Here is a 21,577-nt window from a genome sequence, read left to right on the forward strand (position 1 = left end):
TCCCTTGGTCCCTTAGCTCCAAGAGCCACATCTAATTTCTTCTTGAAATCATACAACACTTTGGCCTCAACTGCTTTCTGTGGTGGTGAATTCCACACATTCACCACCCTCTGGGTGAAGAAATTTCTCCTCACCTCAATCCTAAAAGGTTCACCCCAAACTATGACCCTTGGTTCTGGGCTTGCCACCATCGAGAACATTCTTTCTGAATGTAGGGGCATACCTTGGAGTTCCGGACGGCCACTTACAATGCCTAAATCCGTAGAATCATAGAATCCCTACAGTACATTTTGAGTCTACACCAATCCTCCAGAAAAGCACCCAATCCCCTGCCCTCACCCTGCATATTGGTCATGGCTAATACACCTAATCTGCACATCTTTGGACTGCGTGAGGAAACCAGAACGCCTGGAGGAAACCCACACAGACACAGAGAGACTCCATGTGTAGACTCCACATATACAGTCACCCAAGGCTGGAATTGAACCCGGGTCCCTGGCACTGTGAAGCAGCAGTGCTAACCACTGTGCCACCGTTCCAATTAATTTACCCCTTTGTCAAGTCAATGTGACCATATCAATACACCTTTGAATGCAAAGTTCATAATATTCTAAATGTAACTTTATCAAAGTAATCTTAAAGGAAAACAAGTTATTTAAATTCATCAATTATATCTGATCAGAAAGCAGCTTCAAAGCCCTGTCAGTGACAGTTTTCTTTGCAGAATGGTTAGGGATCACTAAGTCATTACACTCCATTATTTTCCCATTTCACTGGGACCCATGTTTCATGTTTAATATTCAACCTTATATTTACCCACATTAAACTCCATCTGTAATTCCTCAGTCCATTTATCGAACTTCTCTACATCTATTCAGATCTCTTCTACGTAAGCAATATATTCTTTTCTTCCTCAGAGAGCGGCTCCACTTTCTGTCCCTTCACCATTCGAAACACTTCTATGATTGAGGTTGTGCTTTTCTTTGGTTTAATCTCATCCTCATTAAGACATTTAAGTATAATCATTTCATACTCACAGGCTTCGGGGCTACTGGTGAAAGGGCAAATCTTTGTCCGGTGACTATCCAGCCCGGGGTAAAATACCTTCAAGAGACCAGTTAACTCTCTTTAATAAACTTTCTCCACTGGACAGAACATCACTGAGCAGGAGACACATTCAAGGAGTAAACACTGTCTGATAACTCAGCAAGCTCACTAAGTCAGTAGTCATGGTTCCATTCCCAGCCTGTGCTGAGTTAACTAACTGATGATAGGTGTTAAACAATTCATAGAATCATAGAATCCTACAGCGCATAAGGACCCATCGAGTCTACACCGACTAACCAGGCCCTATCCCCATAACCGCATGCATTTACCTAGCGAGTCGCCCTGACACTAAGGGCCAATTTAGCATGGCCAATCCACCTAACCCACACATCTTTGGACTATGGGAAAAAGATACAAAAGTCTGAGGTACATCCCAACCGACTCAAGAACAGCTTCTTCCCTGCTGCCATAAGACTTCTGAATGGACCTACCTCATATTAAGTCTACATCCTAGCTATGACTGTAACACTACATTCTGCACCCTCTCCTTTCCTTCGCTAAGGAAGCTCGCCACCAATTTCTCAAGGGCAACTAGGGATGGGCAATAAATGATGGCTGAGCCAGCAATGCCCACACCCAGTGAAAGAAAGGAAAAAGCACCTGGCTTCCTTCTACAATGTGGAGATGCTGGCGTTGGACTGGGGTAAACACAGTAAGAAGTCTCGCAAAAGACTTCCTTCGATAATGACATGTCTGGTCATAGAAAATGTAGGACATAAATCTCTAGATCCAGTGACTTCGGGCAGAATTTTCCAACTGTTTTTGCCACTGGGATCTTCCAGTCTTGCCAACAGTGAACCCCCATTATAGGTTCTCAGGTGGTGGAGGGTGCAAATGGTGGGAACCCCATTGACAGCAGTGGGATTGGAAGATCCCAATGCCAACCAATGGCGGGGCATCTCTGCTGCTGCAAAGTAAGCCATGGGGGGGGGGGTATAAATATCTTGCCCGCTGTGCCAACATGTCTTCCTGACTGTACTCTGCTATCCTACTATTTAGGACTTTTCCTTATATCTACACAACAAAGAGATAACTGAGTTGGCAGCCCAGGAGTCTAGAGTGTACTAATCTGGAAAGATAATGAGGAATCAAAAGAAGACAATTCATTGAAATGATACTTTAATCATCATCTTTACCTGGATGCAGAGGCAAGGAAGCAGGTATTCATAGGGCAGAGAGGACGTGGTGTTAATCTGCAATGACCCAGAAGAAACAAGTTAAACAGACAGGGATAGCATGCTGAAAACAGTATGCAGAATGAACAAGTTGCAAATATGAAATGACCAGAGAATAAACCTCAAAATAATTTCTAACCTAGTTAGTTAGTGCACTAACTCTACCAACACAATGCAACAGTTCAACTAAGTTAAGACTGGATAATATACAAATATAGCCTGTATTTTGGAACACAAAAAACTATTAATACATTAAACACCTTCTCGTAGATATAAATCAAGTTTATTTGGAATCACGAGCTTTCGGAGCGCTGCTCCTTCATCAGGTGAGTCAATCAGGTGAGCCACTCCCCTGACGAAGGAGAGCTCTCCCAGAGCTCATGATTCCAGATAAGCCTGTTGGACTTTAACTTGGTGTTGTGAGCCTTCTGACTGTGCCCACTCCAGTCTAATGCCAGCATCTCCACATCATGTACATATAATTGTTACGCTGTCAAAGGGGTGGTTTTTTAAAAGTTTATTTATTAGTGTCACAAGTAGGCTTACATGAACACTGCATCTATTGTGAAAATTCCCATGGTCACCATATTCCGGCACCTGTTCAGGTACACAGAGGAGAATTAAGCATGGTTAATGTATCTAACCAGTATATCTTTTGGACTGTGGGAGGAATCCAGAGCACTGGAGGAAACCCACGCAGACAACGTGCAGACTCCGCACAGATAGTGACCCAAGCTGGGAATTGAACCCATGTCCCTGGAGCTGTGAGGCAGCAGTGCTAACCGCTATGCCACCATGCCGCTCGATAGCTTATAAATTACATGTGTCTTTGTTTGTGTTTCCATGTCCAGTTTACAGCAGCTTCCAACTTTACAATGAGGTTTTAAAACACTGATGGTGGAAGGCCGCTTACTAAAATGGGGGAGAAATATTCTGTGCTGCCTTCCACAATCTCAGGGCATCTCAAAGCAGTACTTCTGAAAGGTAGCAAAAGCAAAAAAGTCCAAAGATGTGCAAGTTTGATGGATTGTCATTACAATTGAATTATCACTAGACTATTAATCCAGAGACTCAGCTAATGTTCTGGAGACCTGGTTCGGATCCTGCCATGGCAGGTGGTGGAATTTGAATTCAATAAAAAATATCTGGAATTATGAATCTGATGAAACCATTGTCGATTGTGGGAAATACCCATCTGGTTCACAAAGGTGCTTTAGAAGGAAATCTGCCATCCTTACCCAGTCTGGCTAACATGTGACTCCAAAGCCACAGCAATGTGGTTGACTCTCAACTGGCTTCCAAGGGCATCTAGGGATGGGCAATAAATGCCAGCCAGCCAGCGATACCCATGTCCCACGAATGAATTTTTAAAAATTGCCCCTTGGTGTCCCAAGATGTGCAAGTTAGATGGAGGAACCGTGGGATATGTGTGGGGTTACGGGGACAGAGCAGAACAGAGGGCCTGGATAAGGTGCATTGTCAGAGAAGTGGTGCAGACTCAATGGGCCGAATGGCCTTTTCTGCTCTGGGAAGATCCCCACGATTCTATTCCTTGAAAATACTGTGGAAAATGAAAACAGAGAATGTTGGAAAAACTCAGCAAGTCTGGCAACAACTGTGAGGAGAGAAAACAGAACTTACGTTTCAAGGCTGTATAGTCCTCTTTCAGAATTCTAGAGAGTTGCTCTGTATGGACTCAAAACTTTTGAAGTCTTGTCCCTTACGTCCCACCTTTTTGTAAATGCCCCCATTAAACATCACAAGTCAGAAACTTGTAGTGAACTCTGACCTTGCCAGCAATGCCCACTTCCCTTTTAAATATCTGGGGTATTGCTGGAATGAGGGCATCCTGCCACCCTTGGCATAGCTGTAGCCCAAGGTCCAGCCAAGATGTTCTATTTCAAATCAGGTTTTGCAGGATTGTGGGCAGATCCGAGTTACCCCTCCACAGATTGAAACTTGTGTCGGCTGCTTACCAACTGAACTGAGTGACGCTTCAGTTCACGGCACACCAGGCCCCGTTTGTAACACAACATGGCTTTCACCACATGGCCTGACGGAACAGTAATAATAATCCGTTTCTCCTGAGGAAGAACGGAATAATTCACCTCTGGACCTAGAGTGAAACAGGAGAATAGTTAAACAATATTTATGTATATAGCCAAACAATGTGCAATGTACATCAGTTTAATTATTTAACTATTATCAAATCCATCGCAAACACAACTCAATAGGTTTCAGAGAGAGTAGAGAGCCAACATTTTGAGTCTCAATGACCCTTTGTCAGGGTTCTAGTGAAGGGGCATCTGGACTTGAAACATTGGCTCTATTCGCTCTCCAGAGATGCTGTCAGACCAGCTGAGATTTTCCAGAGTTTTTTGTTTTTGTTTCAGATTCCAGCATCCACAGTAATTTGCTTTTATCAATAATCATTGAAACCCTACAGTGCAGGGGGAGGACATTCGAGTCTGCACTGACAACTACCCCACCACAGGCCCCATCCCCACAACGCCACACATTTACCCCATTAATCCTTCTAACCTGCGCATCCCAGGATACTAAGGGGCAATTTAGCACATCCAAAACACCTAACCCCCACATCTTTGGACTGTGGGAGGAAACCGGAGCACCCAGAGGAAGCCCACATCAAACACAGGGAGAACGTGCACACTCCACACAGACAGTGACCCAAGCTGGGAATCGAACCCAGGTCCCTGGCACTGTGAGGCATTAGTGCTAACCACTGTGCCACCGTGCCGCCTTAGGTTTCAGAGTGGGTTTAATTTTTGGTCAGTGAGTTGAGTGAGGGTGTTCACAGTTGTTCCATATTCCTCTCAGCCATCTGGGTTAAATTTCTTAAAGAATTAATTCACGGAATGTGGGCATTTCTGGATTAGGCAACATTCACTGCCTAATTACACTTGAGCAGGTGATGCTGATCTACCTTCTTAAATAAAACCAAGTGCCTTCCAAGGCCTTTCCCGAGGGCAGTCAACCGTGCTATTGTGGGTCTTGGATCATGGATGGGTCAAACCGGGCAGATTTCCTTCCCTGCAGTGAACCAGATGGGCTTTTAATCTTAATCCGGTTGCTTCAAGGTCGCCATTGCTGTGACCAGCACCGGAAACCTCTGACCTCTGACCTGTGGCTGGTGCCACTGCGATGAATGGAGTCTTGGCTGAGTACCAAATTCTTCTTTCTCACCGGCAGCAGGGGTGGGGTGAATGTGATTGGAGAATCCTGCCTCGGTTTTTTTTTTCAAATTCCTGGTTTATTTAATTAATTGAATGGCATTCTCCCCATTTACGTGTGACTTGAATTCTTGTCACTAGACCATAAACGTAGGCCTCTGGATTAATAGCTCATAATTAAAGGTCCTCCCTCTATATACTTCCAGAATAAATGCCACATCTGATGCTTTGAATACCAGGTATAGTGTTCTGCTGCCTGTTTGAACAGTGAGAGCAGGAGTGACAAAGTACCAGACCGGGGGGGGGGGTGGGGGGGGGGGGGGGGGGGGGGGTGGGGGGGGGGGGGGTGGGGGGGGGGGGCGCATTAGCAGAGCAGCCTTCACCAGTTTAAAGGCCGCATCTACCATTTTGGATTTTGATACAAACCCATCCATGCAAAGCAGTTACTGCACTGCACATAACTTCCCGCGTGAAGTGTTTGTCTCCTTTAAGAGACAATCTGCCCCATGTGTAGGCCGGATCGGGTAAGGATGGCAGATTTCCTTCCCTAAAGGACATTAGTGATGCGTTTTTCAGACGATGGATTCAGTAGATTCTTAATTCCAGATATTTTTTAATGGATTCAAATTCCACCACCTGTTGTGGCGGGATTCGAACCCAGGTGCCCTGAGCATTGGTTGAATTTCTGGATTAATAGTCTAGCGATAAAACCACTAGGCCATCACTTCCAACGTTAGCCTCACTCCATTGTTATTTATCTGACACAGTGACATTTTGAGTTACAATCTCTTCACAGAACCACTCTGCTGTTTCCAGATGCACCAAAGTTCCCCTCATGAGCAAATGTTTCTCATCAGGGTGGATAAGTTGGACCCGTAGCCACTGGAGCTTAGGAGAGGGAGATGATTTTATTGAAATCTATAAAATCCTGAGGTGACTTGGCAGGGTGGGTGCTGAGAGAATGTTTGTGTGGCGCTTGACCCCTTTCAGGGATGACCTGCCAAGAGGATCACGTAACCTGGGTAACCAATCAGGGACCAGGGTGGGGGGTCACCCTAGCAGGCGTGAGCTTTTGTACCAGCTTGACCCTGGAGGTTGACTGGCAGCCTCGAGGCTGCAGGCCTCTGCATTATAATTATATAGAAATATATGTTGCTGTTGTTTACCTAACTGGTGAACAGAATGGTTTACACCTTGACATTGCACTGGTAGCTTGGCACCAGCTTACAGTTACCTGTTGCTACACAATCACCTCCCACAGTAAAAAACGGGCAGGATTTGCCAAGAAAGGACTGGCATCCATTTAAGTATAGCCTGTTGTCTGAGTCTGAGAAACAGTGGAACTATAACTCAGTAAAATACGATTCAATTGCCTGCTGTGAGACTCACATTGCACTGGTAGCATTTCCCAAGGAGGGGGGACCTCATCATAGAGCACAGAACATTACAGCGCAGTACAGGCCCTTCGGCCCTCAATGTTGCGCCGACCTGTGAAACCAATCTAAAGCCCATCTAACCTACACTACTCCAATAATGTCCATATGCTTATCCAATGACCATTTAAATGCCCTTAATGTTGGTGAGTCCTCTACTGTTGCGGGCAAGGCATTCCACGCTCTTACTACTCTCTGAGTAAAGAATTTCACAGTAACTTCATTGCAGTACCAATGTAAGCCTTACTTGTGACTAATAAATAAACTTTTACTTTAGACTTTATGTCAATAATGACAAGTGCAGCATTGATTTAAGCGTCATAGGACGCTCAAAGCAGCTGTGCAGGTTGAAGCTGTGGTTAAGAAGGCGTATGGTGTACTGGCCTTCATCAATCGAGGAATTGAGTTTAGGAGTCGAGAGATAATGTTGCAGCTACATAGGACCCTGGTCAGACCCCACTTGGAGTACTGTGCTCAGTTTTGGTCGCCTCATTACAGGGAGGATGTGGAAACCAGAGACGAGAAGATTTACAAGGATGTTGCCTGGATTGGGGAGCATGCCTTATGAGGATAGGTTGAGGGAGCTCGGCCTTTTCTCCATGTAGAGACGAAGGATGAGGGTGACCTGATAGAGGTGTATAAGATGTTGAGAGGTGTTGATCGAGTGGATAGTCAGAGGCTTTTTCCCAGGGCTGAAATGGTTGCCACAAGAGGACACAGGTTTAAGGTGCTGGGGAGTAGGTATAGAGGAGATGTCAGGGGTAAGTTTTTCACTCAGAGGGTGGTGGGTGTGTGGAATGGGCTTCTGGCAACAGTGGTGGAGGCAGATTCGACAGGGTCTTTTAAGAGACTTCTAGATAAGTACACAGAACTTAGTAAGATAGAGGGTTACAGGTAAGCTTAGTAATCTCTAAGTTAGGGACATGTTCGGCACAACTTTGTGGGCCAAAGGGCCTGTACTGTGCTGTCATTTTTCTATGTTTCTATGTTAATGCTCATACCAACTCCATAGTCCTCCACGGTGTATCCTTCAGTTAGATGTTGTCCATAATCCGGGATTGTCTTAACCATGACTTCCACCTGAGACCCAGCCTCTGATTCAAAGCATTCATATATGAAGTTAGCCTGTGTGCGATTAAAAAAAAAACAGCTCTTTGAACACGTTCAACTCTCTGAAACACAACCGATGACTGCCTGTGAATATGACTGCTACTGATCAGGCTGAGGATATATACCGCCTGACACAGGGAGATCCACGGGTAGCGGGGGGAGCCACCAACAATTATGCCAGGATTGTGCCTGCTGTGAGACACTGCCATTTCCCGTGGAGGGGCGGGGGTGGTTTTCTATTCAGCTCTACTGAGCTTGTACCGTTTACTAAGGATCCTCAAGATACTGCCATAAACTGGCTGGCTACACGTGTCTGTGTCCATCCCAGCAAAGATGTTCGACTGGCCCTGAAAAGAAATTATTTCATGGGATGTGGGCACCGCCATTTGTTACCCATCCCTACTTAGCCTGAGTCACTTGCTGAGCCATTTCAGAGAGTATTTAAGAGCCACATGTAGGCCAGAAAAGATAAGGATGGCAGATTTCCTTCCCTAAAGGACATTAGTGAACCAGGTGAGCTTCAATGACAAGCGACAATGGTTTCATGGTCACCAGTAGATTCTTAATCCCAGATTTTTATTGAATTCAAATTTTCACCATCTGCAGATTACTAGTCCAGTGACAATACCATTATGCAATCCCCTCATTCGATATAAGCTGTAGGTTTTGACAATGAAAGGCCAGTGAAAGGCACAATTCAAATGGAGTTATTTCTGTTTGAGAGGCAGGACATTCAAACTTTAAGAGGTGACGGGCAGTTATTTCAGAGTGTGGGGTGGGCAGTTTGAGAATCTCAGATTAAAAAAAAACTAATTTGAAAGAGAGAGGAAAAAAATAAAGCAATCCAAACTTATATGAAACAAGTTTAGGCTCTTACACCGGTGTGAAATATAAGAAAAAGGAATGCTATTGAACAAAACTAAGGCAAGTGTTAGTTTTTTAGTGTTGTAGTGTTCTTATTATCTTACCCACTGGAGGAGATAGGTGGAAGAATGCCTATGGATATACACAGATATAGTGGCTATGACCTGGGATCCCCACTGACTAAGGAGAATAATCTCAGGAGTATGGGGAAAGACCAGGGTGTTGGGACTAATGGGTAGCACTTTCAGAGAGTCAGCACCAACATGACAGGCCAAATGGCCTCCTTCTGTGCTAGATTCTTGACTCAATAGGTCTGTTATAACTTGCTGCCTTTAGCTTCTGCAAACTACTTTTGTTTGATATGTTAAACTTAAGGGAGGGCCTGGTGTGATACTCCCCCCATCTTCAAAGACCGCAGTGATGCCTTGCTGAAGCCAAGGCTATTTCCAGGCAATAAAAGCAATGACCAGCCCAGGCTTCCTGGCCATGTAACTGAATACTTGAGGAAGAGGATGGTATATGGCAATCTGGAACGGGCAGAAATCCCACAACACCAATTTAAAGTCCAAACAGGTGTAGTTGTAGCAAAAGCTACAAAAGTCTGGACTTCAAACTGGTGTTGTGGGATTTCTTTCTGTTTTACTCCAGTCCAACGCCGGCATCTCCACAATCTGGAACTGGCCACAGTTTGATTTATCTAGGACATGAGCCCAAATAATCTCAAGTGAAATGGTTGGAAAATTGTAAAAAGGAGAATAAACTGGATACCGGAACATTTTGGCTGGATCTGTTCGGAACGTCCATTTTCAAATGAGACACTGAAGGGTCCCAGCTGAAGGCCGACAGGCTATTGGCAGATGGTGAGGACAAACTGGGTCAAAGTCAAGAGTCACTGGGAGGGTGAGATGAAGTAAGAGAAGGCTTGTGTCGAGCAGAAACCCCTTTTCAAGGACCCTTTGGCTATATAGCTATCTCTGCCTGGGAGTTTGATGCAATCTTATGGAACGTGAACTCACAACATTGAGGGGTTGTGTGCGGTTTCTCCATCGGACTTGAATGCCATCGTTTCTGTTGCTTTTGTATTCAAAGAAGTGAACTTGTACTCCTTCAATTCTCACTGGCACTGAAGGAGAAACAAAAATTACAGTGAAATAAACTCTGATACCCAAAAGAGAAAATGAAGTCATTCATATTTATGAGGCAAATGAATGAGGCTGGTCAGGTGATGTCAAATTAACAAGGTCACAACTAACAAGAACAACTCCACACTTAGTTTATAACAAAATCATTATCCTGGGATATAGACGACTGAACTCCATCCCGACCTGAGCTCTGGAGTGAAATCTGGATTGCAAAGAAAACTGGGAACATGCCCTCATTGTACACTCGCACCCGGAATGTGCTTTTGTGAGTTGGAGAACTCACAACTGGATTGCCATCTGGGTGGTGAATCAGTTAAAAATCGCCCAGGCTACCAACCTAGCTTCTGGAGTTTTAAATAGAAAGAGTAAAATGCTGAAAAAAACTCAGCAGGTCTGGCAGCATCCGCGGAGAGAGAAACACAGTTAAATGTTTCAAGTCCAATATGTCTCGCCTTTGGAACTTTAACTCGGGCAACTGAGCAGGCAGCAAAGACATCCCCAGCTAAAACCTGCGGGTCCGCTTCAACAAAAGCATGTTGGGTCCCAGTGGTCTCACCAAGACCCAGTTGCGGTTTTAACTCTGCAGCCAGAGCGGGAAGCGGCCTCCAAGCCTCCCAGGGCAGAGGATGATCAGGATCAGGTCCAAAGGATTCACATCAGTTTTACTCTTGTTTACATTCCTCACATTCTGCTTGGTCCCACAAGGAAAACCCAACATCCCTGACTCCTGGGTATCCCCTCCCCCAATCCCCATCCCTCCTAAACAGAGGATTCCCCCATGCCGGAAAATTCTGCTGCTTGTCTTTAACCGTCAGGACTCTCCGGAAGGAGATAGGGTCGTAGAGGTTTACAGCATGGAAATAGGCCCTTTGGCCCAACTTGTCCATGCCGCCCTTTTTTTAAACCCCAAAGCTGGTCCCAATTGCCTGCATTTGGCCCATATCCCTCTATACCCATCGTACCCATGTAACTGTCTAAACGCATTTTAAAAGACAAAATTGTACCCGCCTCTACTGCTAACTCTGGCAGCTTGTTCCAGACACTCACCACTCTGTGTGTGAAAAACCTGCCCTCCTGGACCCTTTTGTATCTCTTCGCTCTCACCTTAAACCTATGCCCTCTAGTTTTAGACTACCCTACCTTTGGCAAAAGATATTGACTATCTAGCTGATCTATGCCCCTCATTATTTTATAGATCTCTATAAGATCACCCCTCAGCCTTCTACACTCCAAAGAAAAAAGTCCCAGTCTATCGAGCCTCTCCTTGTAACCCAAACCATCACATTCCAGTCGCATCCTCGTAAATCTTTTTGCACTTTTGTAGTTTAATAATATCCTTTCTAATAATAGGGTGACCAGAACTGTACACAGTATTCCAAGTGTGACCTTACCAATGTCTTGTACAACTTCAACAAGATGTACCAACACCTGTATTCAATGTTCTGACCAACAAAACCAAGAATGCCTTCTTCATCACTTTGTCCGCCTGTCAATCCACTTCAAGGAGCTATGAACCTGTACCCCTAGATCTCTTTGTTCTGTAACACTCCCTAATGCCCTACCATTTAAATAGTAAGTCCTACCCTGGTTTAATCTACCAAATTACATCACCTCACATTTAGCTAAATTAAACTCCCTCTGCCATTCATCAGCCCACTGGCCCAATTGATCAAGATCCCGTTGCAATCCAAGATAACCTTCTTCACTGTCCACCATGCCACCAATCTTGGTGTCATCTGCAAACTTACTAACCATGCAAATCATTAATATAAATGACGAATAACAGTGGACTCAGCACCAATCCCTGAGGCACACCACTGGTCACAGGCATTCAGTTTGAAGAACAACCCTCTACAACCACCCTCTAGCTTCTGTCATCAAGCCAATTTTGTAACCATTTAGTTATCTCACCCTCGATCCTGTAAGATTTAACCTTATGCAATAACATACCATGCGTTATCTTGTCAAAGGCCTTGCTAAAGTCCATGTAGATAACATCAACTGCACTGCCCTCATCTACCTTCTTGGTTACCCCTTCAAAAAATTCAATCAAATTTGTGAGCCATGATTTTTCACTCACAAAACCATGCCGATCACACTGTTCCTAATCAGTCCTTGCAACTCTAAATGCCTGTCGATCCTGTCTCTCAAAATACCTCCCAAAAATTTACCCACCATTGATGTGAGGCTCACCTGCCCGTAGTTCCCAAGCTTTTCTCTGCAGCCCTTTTTAAACAAAGGCACAACATTTACCACCCTCCAATCTTCAGGGACCTCACCTGTGACTATCGATGATTCAAATATCTCTGCTAGGGAACCCGCAATTTCCTCCCACAATGTCCTGGGATACACTTCATTAGGTCCAGGGGATTTATCTACCTTGATGCACTTGGTGCAATTTAAATTAGGTCCAAAAATAAACAAACCTTAGGCTTCATTTGTGTGACAACAGGTGTGTTTCTATCAATCTGGCTTGGGATTGTTCAGATGTGTTTGACTGTGATCTCGTGTTGAGGTGTACTTTCACTGTGATCTTGCTTTGAGATATTATCCAGCTTGTTTCAATGAGTTGGCCTCACCTCACTGGCAGAACATTGTTCATCGAATCCTTCACGACTCACATTTTGAATTGTATTTTAACTCACGTAAATCCTATAAACCAGATTCGAATACTCGAGAATATTGTAATCAGCACATGGCACACAGGATTAGGTCTGATATCCCTGACACTCAACTGAGGATAATCCTCGTTTGGTGTTGACTCCTACCTGAGTTGTTAATCTTGACGTTGACTTGGACACATGGAACGCATTTTGGTGGTGGACAGAGCAGCACGGTGGACATCTGAAGCCTGGACAAGCTCAGGTTGAATCCTTCAGGAGCTTCCACTTGTTCCTGGCGCATGAAACCCTCTGTGAGAAACACTGACAAATAAATGTATGGGTATCGAAGGTCGCAGCTGCATCTGAAACTTCTACACACAGCCAACCCAAACACATTTGCCTTTGGGAGTTAGAATCTCTATGATGGATGTGCGATTCTAAGCTCTAAAATAATCTAGCAAATAAGGATTGCAATTCACATTAGCTGACAAGACTTTTAACAATAAAATAATCTAGCAAATAAGGATTGCAGTTCACATTAGCTGACAAGACTTTTAACAATGTAAAGAGCAAATATATTGCCAACTATAGGTGCAACAAGCACTGCAGGGAAAGTGCAACCATACTGAGATAACCCCAAATGGTTTATTTTATATTTTGATATTTGACTCTTTTAATATATGACAGAATTACAATTAACCTGGATCTTGACTAGACATCATTAGAGGTGTAACCTCAGCATAATATCCATCATAAAAACTTTAAAACAATTATGATCAAATCAAGAAATATAAAGGACTTCATGTGACAATCCACCACTGTCATAGTCATAGCCTACAGTGAAGAAGGAGGCCATTTGGCCCATTGAGTCTGTACCAACCACAATCCCACAAAGACCCGATCCCTGCAACGCCACATATCTACGCTGCTAGTCCCCCTGACACTAAGGGGCAATTTAGCGTGGCCAATCAACCTGACCCGCATATCTTTGGAGAGTGGGAAGAAACCAAAGCACCTGGAGGAAACCCACACAGACACAGGGAGAATGTACAGATTCCACACTGACAATCACCCGAGGCTGGAATTGAACCCGGGTCCTCGGCGCTGTGAGACAGCACTGATACCCACTGTGTCACCGTGCTGTCCTATTTGAAAACTAGAATTGGTAACTGAAGAATAAGAAAAGGCTTGGTTTATTTCCTGTCTATCATACCATTCCCACTGAACTGATCTGATTTATTATTGTCACATGTATTGGGATACAGTGAAAAGTATTATTGCGCACTATACAAGGCATACTGTTGATAGAGTACATAGGGGAGCGGATAAGGAGAGGGTGCAGAATGTAGTGTTATCGTCATTAGCTCTGCATGGGGTGCAGAGAAAGATCAACTGAATATAAAGTTGGTCCATTCAAAAGTCTGATGGCAGCAGGATCGGTTGGTACATGATCTCAAACTTCTGTATCTTTTTCCTGACGGAAGGAGGTGGAAGAGAGCCCGGGGTGCTTGAGGTCCTTGATTACGCTCGGGTTATTTTCCATATTCTGTATATATCAATCTGAGACAACGTTGAGGGCTGTTGTCACAAATGCTCCACCTCAGCGATGATGCCAAGTCACCAGGTTACGTGAAGGGTGCTCCATGTACTTTGCTCTTGCTCACCATCTAGTGGTCACTTAAGGGGCTTCAGCCAGGAGCAGGTTTGCGTTATGGGGTGTTAATTGGATAATGTTTCGTCAGAGGGGAGGGAGAGAATTAAGTTGGAAAAGATTCAAGAGTTACACAAAATTCATCTCAAACATTAGATTTGAAGGTGAATTCAGAATGACTGGAATCAGCCATGGCTCAGTTAGAATCGTAGAATCCCTACAGTACAGAAGGAGGCCATTTGGTCCATCGAATCTATACCAACCACAATCCCACCCTGGTCTGATTCCCGTAATCCCACGCACCTACCCTGCTAATCCCCCTGACTCTAGGGTCAGTTTATCATGGCCAATTAACCTAACCTACATATCTTCGGATAATGGGAGGAAAGCCACGCAGACACGGGGAGAAAGTGCAAACTCCACACAGACAGTGACCCAAGGCTGGAATTGAGCCTGAGTTCCTGGTGCTTTGAGGCAGCAGTGCTAACCACCGTGCCACCGTGTCATGTTGGCAGCATGTCCACCTCCTGAGCCACAGATTCCTGGGTTCGAGTCTCACCCCAGAGCTAAACAAGAAACAATCAAGGGTGACATTCCAATGGAGTACTGAGGGAATACTTCTTTGTTGGAGGCAGTACCTTTCAGGTGGGTTTAAAAGGTCCTATGGCACTATTTTGAAGACAAGCAGAGGGTTTATCCCCAGTGTCCTGTTCAATATTTATCCATCATCGATAAAACATCACACTGTTGTTTGTTTGTGGGAGCTTGCTGTGCACAAATTGGCTGTCGTGTTTCCGTCAATAAAACAGTGACTCCCCTTTAAAAGTCCTTCAGTGATGGTAAAGTGTTTTGAGATGTCCCAGGGGGTTGTGCAAAGTGTGATATAAATGTAAGTCTTTCTGTTCTCTTTTTCTTAAATGGTAATCCTTAAAAATAGGATTGGGGAAACAGGGCAGAGGTGGTGGGGAGACGGTGGAAGAAATGTAAAGGGGAAGAACACTGAGTAGAAAATAACCAGCTGTCAGGATTGTGAAATCCTACAGACACGGATTGTCAGTAAATAGTATCCTGGGGTTGTGATATACCGACAGTGGGCTGGATTCTCCAACGTTGCCCAAGCTGGGATTCTCCAGTCCCGTTGCAGTAAACAGACATTTGGCCGAGCACCAAATTTTCCATTCTCGCCGGCAGCTGATGAATAGCTGGAGATTTTTGGCCCATGGGGTGGGATTTTCCAGCTGTCTTTGCCCCAAGACTGAAAATACCCCCCTCAAGGTCAACAGGGTGGCACCGTGGTTAGCACTGCTGCCTCACAGCACCAAGGACCTGGGTTCGAATCCCGGCTTGGGTCAGTGTCGGTGTGGAGCCTGCACGTTCTCGCCACGTCTGCATGGGTTTCCTCTGGGTTCCTCCCAAAAGATGTGCTGATTAAGTTGATTGGCCGTGCTAAATTCCACTTAAGTGTCAGGAGGCCTAGTAGAGTAAATACATGGGGATGGGGCCTGGATGGGATTGTGGTCGGTGCAGACTCGATGAGCTGAATGGTCTCCTTCTGCACTGTAGGGACTCTATGGTTTCCGTCTTGCCTGCTTCAATTCCTGTGGTGTGTGGAAAGGGAAAGTTCCATCCCATGTCTTTAATTCTATTGAACAAGTGCAACTGTGACCAACTATTTTAGATTGCAGCCGAGTTAGGCAGAGAGGGAGAAACCTGTACAAGAACCACAGTGAAAAGATCCACAGCAAAACTCACAACTGTGTAACAGGGTCCAATAATACATATTATTCACACTAAATAGCAGAAAATGTACATAGCATTGCCCGGAGGAACTACAATGGAAACATGTCCACCAACATTTACAGAAGGAAACTGAACTTCAGAACTAATTCACAGTACAAGCGTAAGAACAAAATTGTGGGAGTATCAGATATGAGCAATGATATTACGAGAGCATCCATCACCATGAGTGTACAGTTTTAGCATCCTTATTTGAGGAAGGATGTTCTTGCTATAGAGGAAGTTCAGCAAATGTTTGCCAAGCTGCTGATTCCTGGGCTGGCAAGTCTGTCATATGAAGAGAAACTGAGTCAGTTAGGATTATATTCACTGGAATTTAGAAGAGTGAGAGGGAAACTCATGGAAACTTATAAAATTCTAACAGAATTAGACAGGATAGATTCAGAAAGAATGTTGCCAATGGTGGGGGAATCCAGAACTAGGGGTCATAGTTTGAGAATAAGGGGTAAACCTTTTAGGACTGAGGTGAGGAGAAATTTCTTCACCCAGAGGGTGATGAATGTATGGAATTCACTACCACAGAAAGTAGTTGAAGCCAAGACGTTGTGTGATTTCAAGAAGAAATTAGATATAGCTCTTGGGGCTGAGGGGTTCAAGGGATATGAGGGAAGGGGGGATCAGGATATTGAAGTTGATCATCAACCATGGTCAAAATGAATGGCGCAGCAGCTCGAAGGGCCAAATGGCCTACTCCAGTTCCTAGTTTCTATATTCCCATCTACATTCTTTATGCTCTTAATTATCCACAAGATAATTTGACAGAAGGCAGTGCTTCAGATGTGGAGGTAAGTGGAAGTAAAGTTTATTTATTGGCACAAGTAGATTTACATTAACTCTGCAGTGAAGTTACTGTGAAAATCCCTTGGTCACCACGCTCCAGCGCCTGTTCAGTTACACTGAGGGAGAAGTTAGCATGGCCAATGACTGTGGGAGGAAACTGGAGCACCCAGAGGAAACCCACACAGACACAGGGAGAACATGCAGACTCCACACAGACAGAGACCCAAGCTGGGAATTGAACCTGGGTCCCTAGTGTTGTAAGGCAGCAGTGCTAACCACTATGCCACCATGCCAGCCCTGTTAAGGTTGCTGTGATTTATGTGTATAAATATATAATATATAAAAGGAAAATAAATAAAACATAGGGGTTTGTTCAAAACACTAATTGATAGAAAATGTGGAGATTATTGACTGTGCCAGTGTCCATCATGGGGGAAGGGTAAAAGTTCTTCTCCACGAGGAACACTAGTCAAGTTCCCAATGTAAACTAGGGAAGAAAAGATCACCTCAGGAGATCCCAAAGAACTTTACAACCAATGAAATATTTTTGAGTTGTCATCACTGCAGTGATGCAGCAACCAATTTGTAGACAGCAAGCTCCCTCTAATAGCAGTGAGGATTAACCAGATCAGTTTTACATCTATTCGTTCATGCGGCATGGGCAGTGCTGGCTGACCAGCATTTTTTGCCCATCTTTAGTTACCCTTGGAGGGCAGTTGAGAGTCAACCACATTGCTGTGGCTCTGGAGTCACATGTAGGCCAAACTAGGTAAGGTGGCAGATTTCCTTCCCTAAAGGACATTAGTGAACCAGATGGGTTTTTCTGATAATGGTTTCATGGTCCTCAGCAGATTCTTAATTCCAGATGTTTTTTATTGAATTCAAATTCCACCACTGGCTGTGGCGGGAACCCGGGTCCCCAGAACATTAGCCAAGTTGCTGGATTGATAGTCTAGCGATTATACCATTATCTTTCCAGCTTAGTGATGCTGTGAAACAACAGAATAAAGTCAGAATTTCAGATCTTAATATGCAGCTGTTAACATTATCGTGAACAAGACGATGGACTTCAGTCAATGGGAATTAATCTGCATGATTTTGGACTGATTGTGTCAAACCTCAATGGAAACCATAGTGAGTGGAAACTGCAGCATCTCAAACACACCAATCAGCACCTTGATTTTTGCAGCAACATCTGCCGCTTTGAGATCATCTGATTGGCAAAGCAATGCTTTGCTAAAGGCAGGAAGAGCCCACTTCAACTTAAGAGCCTTTGGTTGGGTGCAAACTCCTGAGTTAACCACAAGGTTAAGCCTCTGTGGAACGCCTTCCTCAGAGAATGCAACCTGCTGAGAAAGGAACACCTCATATGTTTCAAAGAAGTTTGCTCCACCTCATTCTGTTTCCAATGGGATCACGACTAGAGGCATGTGACCGCAGCAGTCTGCAACACCAGGCTTGTAGCTGGTCTTCAGTTCTCTGTATCAGTCCAAAAAGCTGCCACCTGCACAGAATCTATTGGCACTTCACATACTGCCCCTGATATGTGAGGTGATACACTTTGGAAGGAGTAATTTGACAAGACAGTTTAAAGCTTATTTATTAGCATCACAAGTAGGCTTACATTAACACTGCAACAAAGTTACTGTGAAAATCCCCTAGTCCCCTGGGGCAGCACGGTTGCACAGTGGTTGGTACTGCTGCCTCACAGTGCCAGGGACCTGGATTTGATTCCCAACTTGGGTCACTGTTTGTGTGGAGTCTGCATGTTCTCCCCATGTCTGCGTGAGTTTCCTCTGGATGCTCCCGCTTCCTCTCACAGTCCAAAGATGTGCAATTGGCCGTGTTAAATTCTCCCTCAGTGTACCCAAATAGGCACTGAAGAGTGGCAACTAGGGGATTTTTGTAGTAAATTCATTGCAGTGTTAATGTAAGAGAACTTTGGTGAGGTCACATCTAGAGTACTGCATGTATTTCTGTTCACCACATTATAGGAAGGATGAGATTGCACTGGAGGGGATGCAGAGGAGGTTCACCAGGATGCTGCCTGGGATGGAACACTTCAGTTATGAAAAGAGATTGGGTCAGCTTGGATTGTTTTTGTTGGAGCAGAGGGGTGACCTGATCGAGGTGTACAAGGGGCATGGATAGAGTAGATAAGAAGCAACTGCTCCCTTTAGTTGAAGGGTCAGTCACAAAGGGTCAGAGGTTCAAGGTGAGGGACAGGATGTTTAGGAGGGATGTGAGAAAAACTTTTTTACCCAGAGGGGTGTGATGTCCTGCCTGGGAGGGTGGTAGAGGTAGGTTGCCTCACGTCTTTTAAATAGTACCTGGATGAGCACTTGGCACATCATAACATTCAGGGCCATGGGCCAAGCGCTGATAAATGGGATTAGATGAGATGTCAGGTGTTTCACGTGTGTGGGTGCAGACTTGATGGGCCAAAGGGCCTCTTCTGCACTGCATGATTCCATGATTCCTCCAGCCTTTAATAACCCACTTCCCCACTCCCACCTTCCACCAGTCAATGTTCACCCAGCACACAGTCCTTCCAAGTCCAAAATAGGAAATATTGTCAGCCACTTAGCAAGAATTCCTCAGGACCCTCTCTGCTCGCAGACACTGCAACAGTCAACATTATATCCTTGATATGGCCAAAAGTTTATTTATTCGTCACAAATAGGCTTACACTAACACTGCAATGTTACCATCATCCCAGTACCTAAATAATACAAAGCAGCATGCCTTAATGACTATTGGCCAGTGGTTCTAACATCCATCATTTTGAAGTGCTTCAAAAGATTAGCCATGGCACAAATCAATTCCAGTGGACAACCTGGATCCACTACAGTTTGCCTACTGCTGCAACATGTCCACAGCAGATGCCATCTCTTGGCCCTGCACTCAATCCTGGGTCACCTAGATAACAAAGACACCAATGTCAGACTCTTATTTATTGAGTACAGATCAGCCTTCAACACCATTATTCCCATGAAATCCATCTCCAAGCTCTGTGGCTGGGCCTTGGCACCTCCCTCTGTGGCTGGATCCTGAACTTCCTAACTCACACACCACAGTCAGTAAGGGTAGGCAACAACACCTCCTCCACAATCATCCTCAACACTGGTGCCCCCACAAGGTTGTGTTCTCAGGCCCCTACTATAATCTTTATACACCTATGACTGTGTGGCCAAATTCGATTTTCAAGTTTGCTGACGACACCACTCCAGTGGGTCGGATCTCAAACAATGACGAGACAGAGTACAGGAATGAGATAGAGAATCTGGTGAACTAGTGCTGCAACAATAATCTCTCTCTCAATGTCAACAAAATGAAAGAGTTTGTCATCAACTTCCGGAAGATTAGAGGACAACATGCCCCTGTCTACGTCAACGGGGACAAAGTAGAAAGGGTCGAGAGTTTCAAGATTTTAGGTGTCCAGATCACCAACATCCTGTCCTGGTCCCCCCATGCCAACACTATAGTTAAGAAAGCCCACCAACACCTCTACTTTCTCAGAAGATGAAGGAAATTTGGCATGTCAACTATGACTCTCACCAACTTTTACAGATGCACTATACAAAGCATTCTTTCTGGTTGTATCGCAGCTTGGCATGGCTCCTCCTCTGCCCAACATCGCAAGAAACTACAAAAGGTCATGAATATAGCCCAATCCATCACGCAAAGCAGCCAGCATAATTAAGGACCCTACACACTCTGGACATTCTCTCTTCCACTTTTTTCTGCCAGGAAAAAGATATAAAAGTCTGAGCTCATATACCAACTGACTCAAGAATAGCTTCTCCCCTGCTGCAATCAAACTTTTGAATGGACTTACCTTGCATTAAGTTGATCTTTCTCTACACCCTAGCTATGACTGTAACACTACATTCTGTACTCCCTCCTTTCCTTCTCTATGAACGGTATGCTTTGTCTGTGTAGCACGCAAGAAACAATACTTTTCACTGCATTTAACTACATGTGACAATGCATTTAACCAGCACAGACATGGCACGATGGCGCAGTGGTCAGCACTACTGCCTCACAGTGCTAAGGACGCGGGTTCAATTCCTGGCTTGGGTCATAGTCTGTGTGGAAGTTGCATGTTCTCCCCGTGTCTGCATGGATTTCCTCCGGGTGTTCCAGTTTCCTCCCACAATCTGAAAGATGTGCTGGTTAGGTGCATTGACCCAAACAGGTGCCGGAGTGTGGTGACTAGGGGAATTTCACAGTAACTTCATTGCAGTGTTAATATAAGCCTTAATTGTGACTAATAAATAAACTTGAGACAGTGACCCAAGCCAGGAATTGAACCCAGGTCCCTGGTGTTGTGAGGCAGCAGTGCTAACCACAATGCCACCTTGGTCTATGTATCTGTTCTGATACTCTGTACATGATAACGCTCAGAACTGATAGATTAAATCATTTTGATGCTGCTGGAATTAATCATCAGAATCAGTGAGTGGATTCACTCAACAAGGTGCAACAGTAGAAATGATTTCCATAGAGATTACTAATCTAAAATAACTTGCCCCAGGTCCACAAATGATTAACGCTGAAATCATCCATTTACAGAAAATATCTAAACATTAACCAACTAGTGACTATTTCACCAAATTACACTTTTGTGCACTTTCATTGCTTTAGCTAAAGATGTGCTGTTGCATCTAAAGATAATTGTCAGCAGACTTTTCAACGGTGATGGGAGCGGGGACGCAAACTTG

At 44.6% G+C, this 21,577-nt stretch overlaps 1 protein-coding gene across 2 annotated transcripts in view; it reads right to left on the minus strand.

Moving 5' to 3' along the window:
* LOC145341344 (interleukin-17 receptor E-like) overlaps positions 1 to 21,577 on the minus strand; it is a 78,142-nt gene that overhangs the window by 21,130 nt on the left and 35,435 nt on the right. Inside the window, exons 3-8 of one of the 2 annotated variants that reach the window (XM_080186265.1) lie at positions 12,791 to 12,934; positions 9,897 to 10,003; positions 7,908 to 8,031; positions 4,259 to 4,398; positions 2,244 to 2,300; positions 1,038 to 1,104 (exon numbers count right to left, since the gene is read on the minus strand). In XM_080186265.1, coding sequence (XP_080042391.1) covers positions 1,038 to 1,104; positions 2,244 to 2,300; positions 4,259 to 4,398; positions 7,908 to 8,031; positions 9,897 to 10,003; positions 12,791 to 12,934 — 639 coding nt within the window. The remainder of the gene's footprint in view (positions 1 to 1,037; positions 1,105 to 2,243; positions 2,301 to 4,258; positions 4,399 to 7,907; positions 8,032 to 9,896; positions 10,004 to 12,790; positions 12,935 to 21,577) is intronic. The other variant, XM_080186264.1, reaches the window with a different exon arrangement.

The sequence above is a fragment of the Carcharhinus amblyrhynchos genome, chromosome 3 (genome assembly GCF_965287045.1).
Source record: "Carcharhinus amblyrhynchos chromosome 3, sCarAmb.v2.hapA, whole genome shotgun sequence".
NCBI lineage: Eukaryota > Metazoa > Chordata > Chondrichthyes > Carcharhiniformes > Carcharhinidae > Carcharhinus > Carcharhinus amblyrhynchos.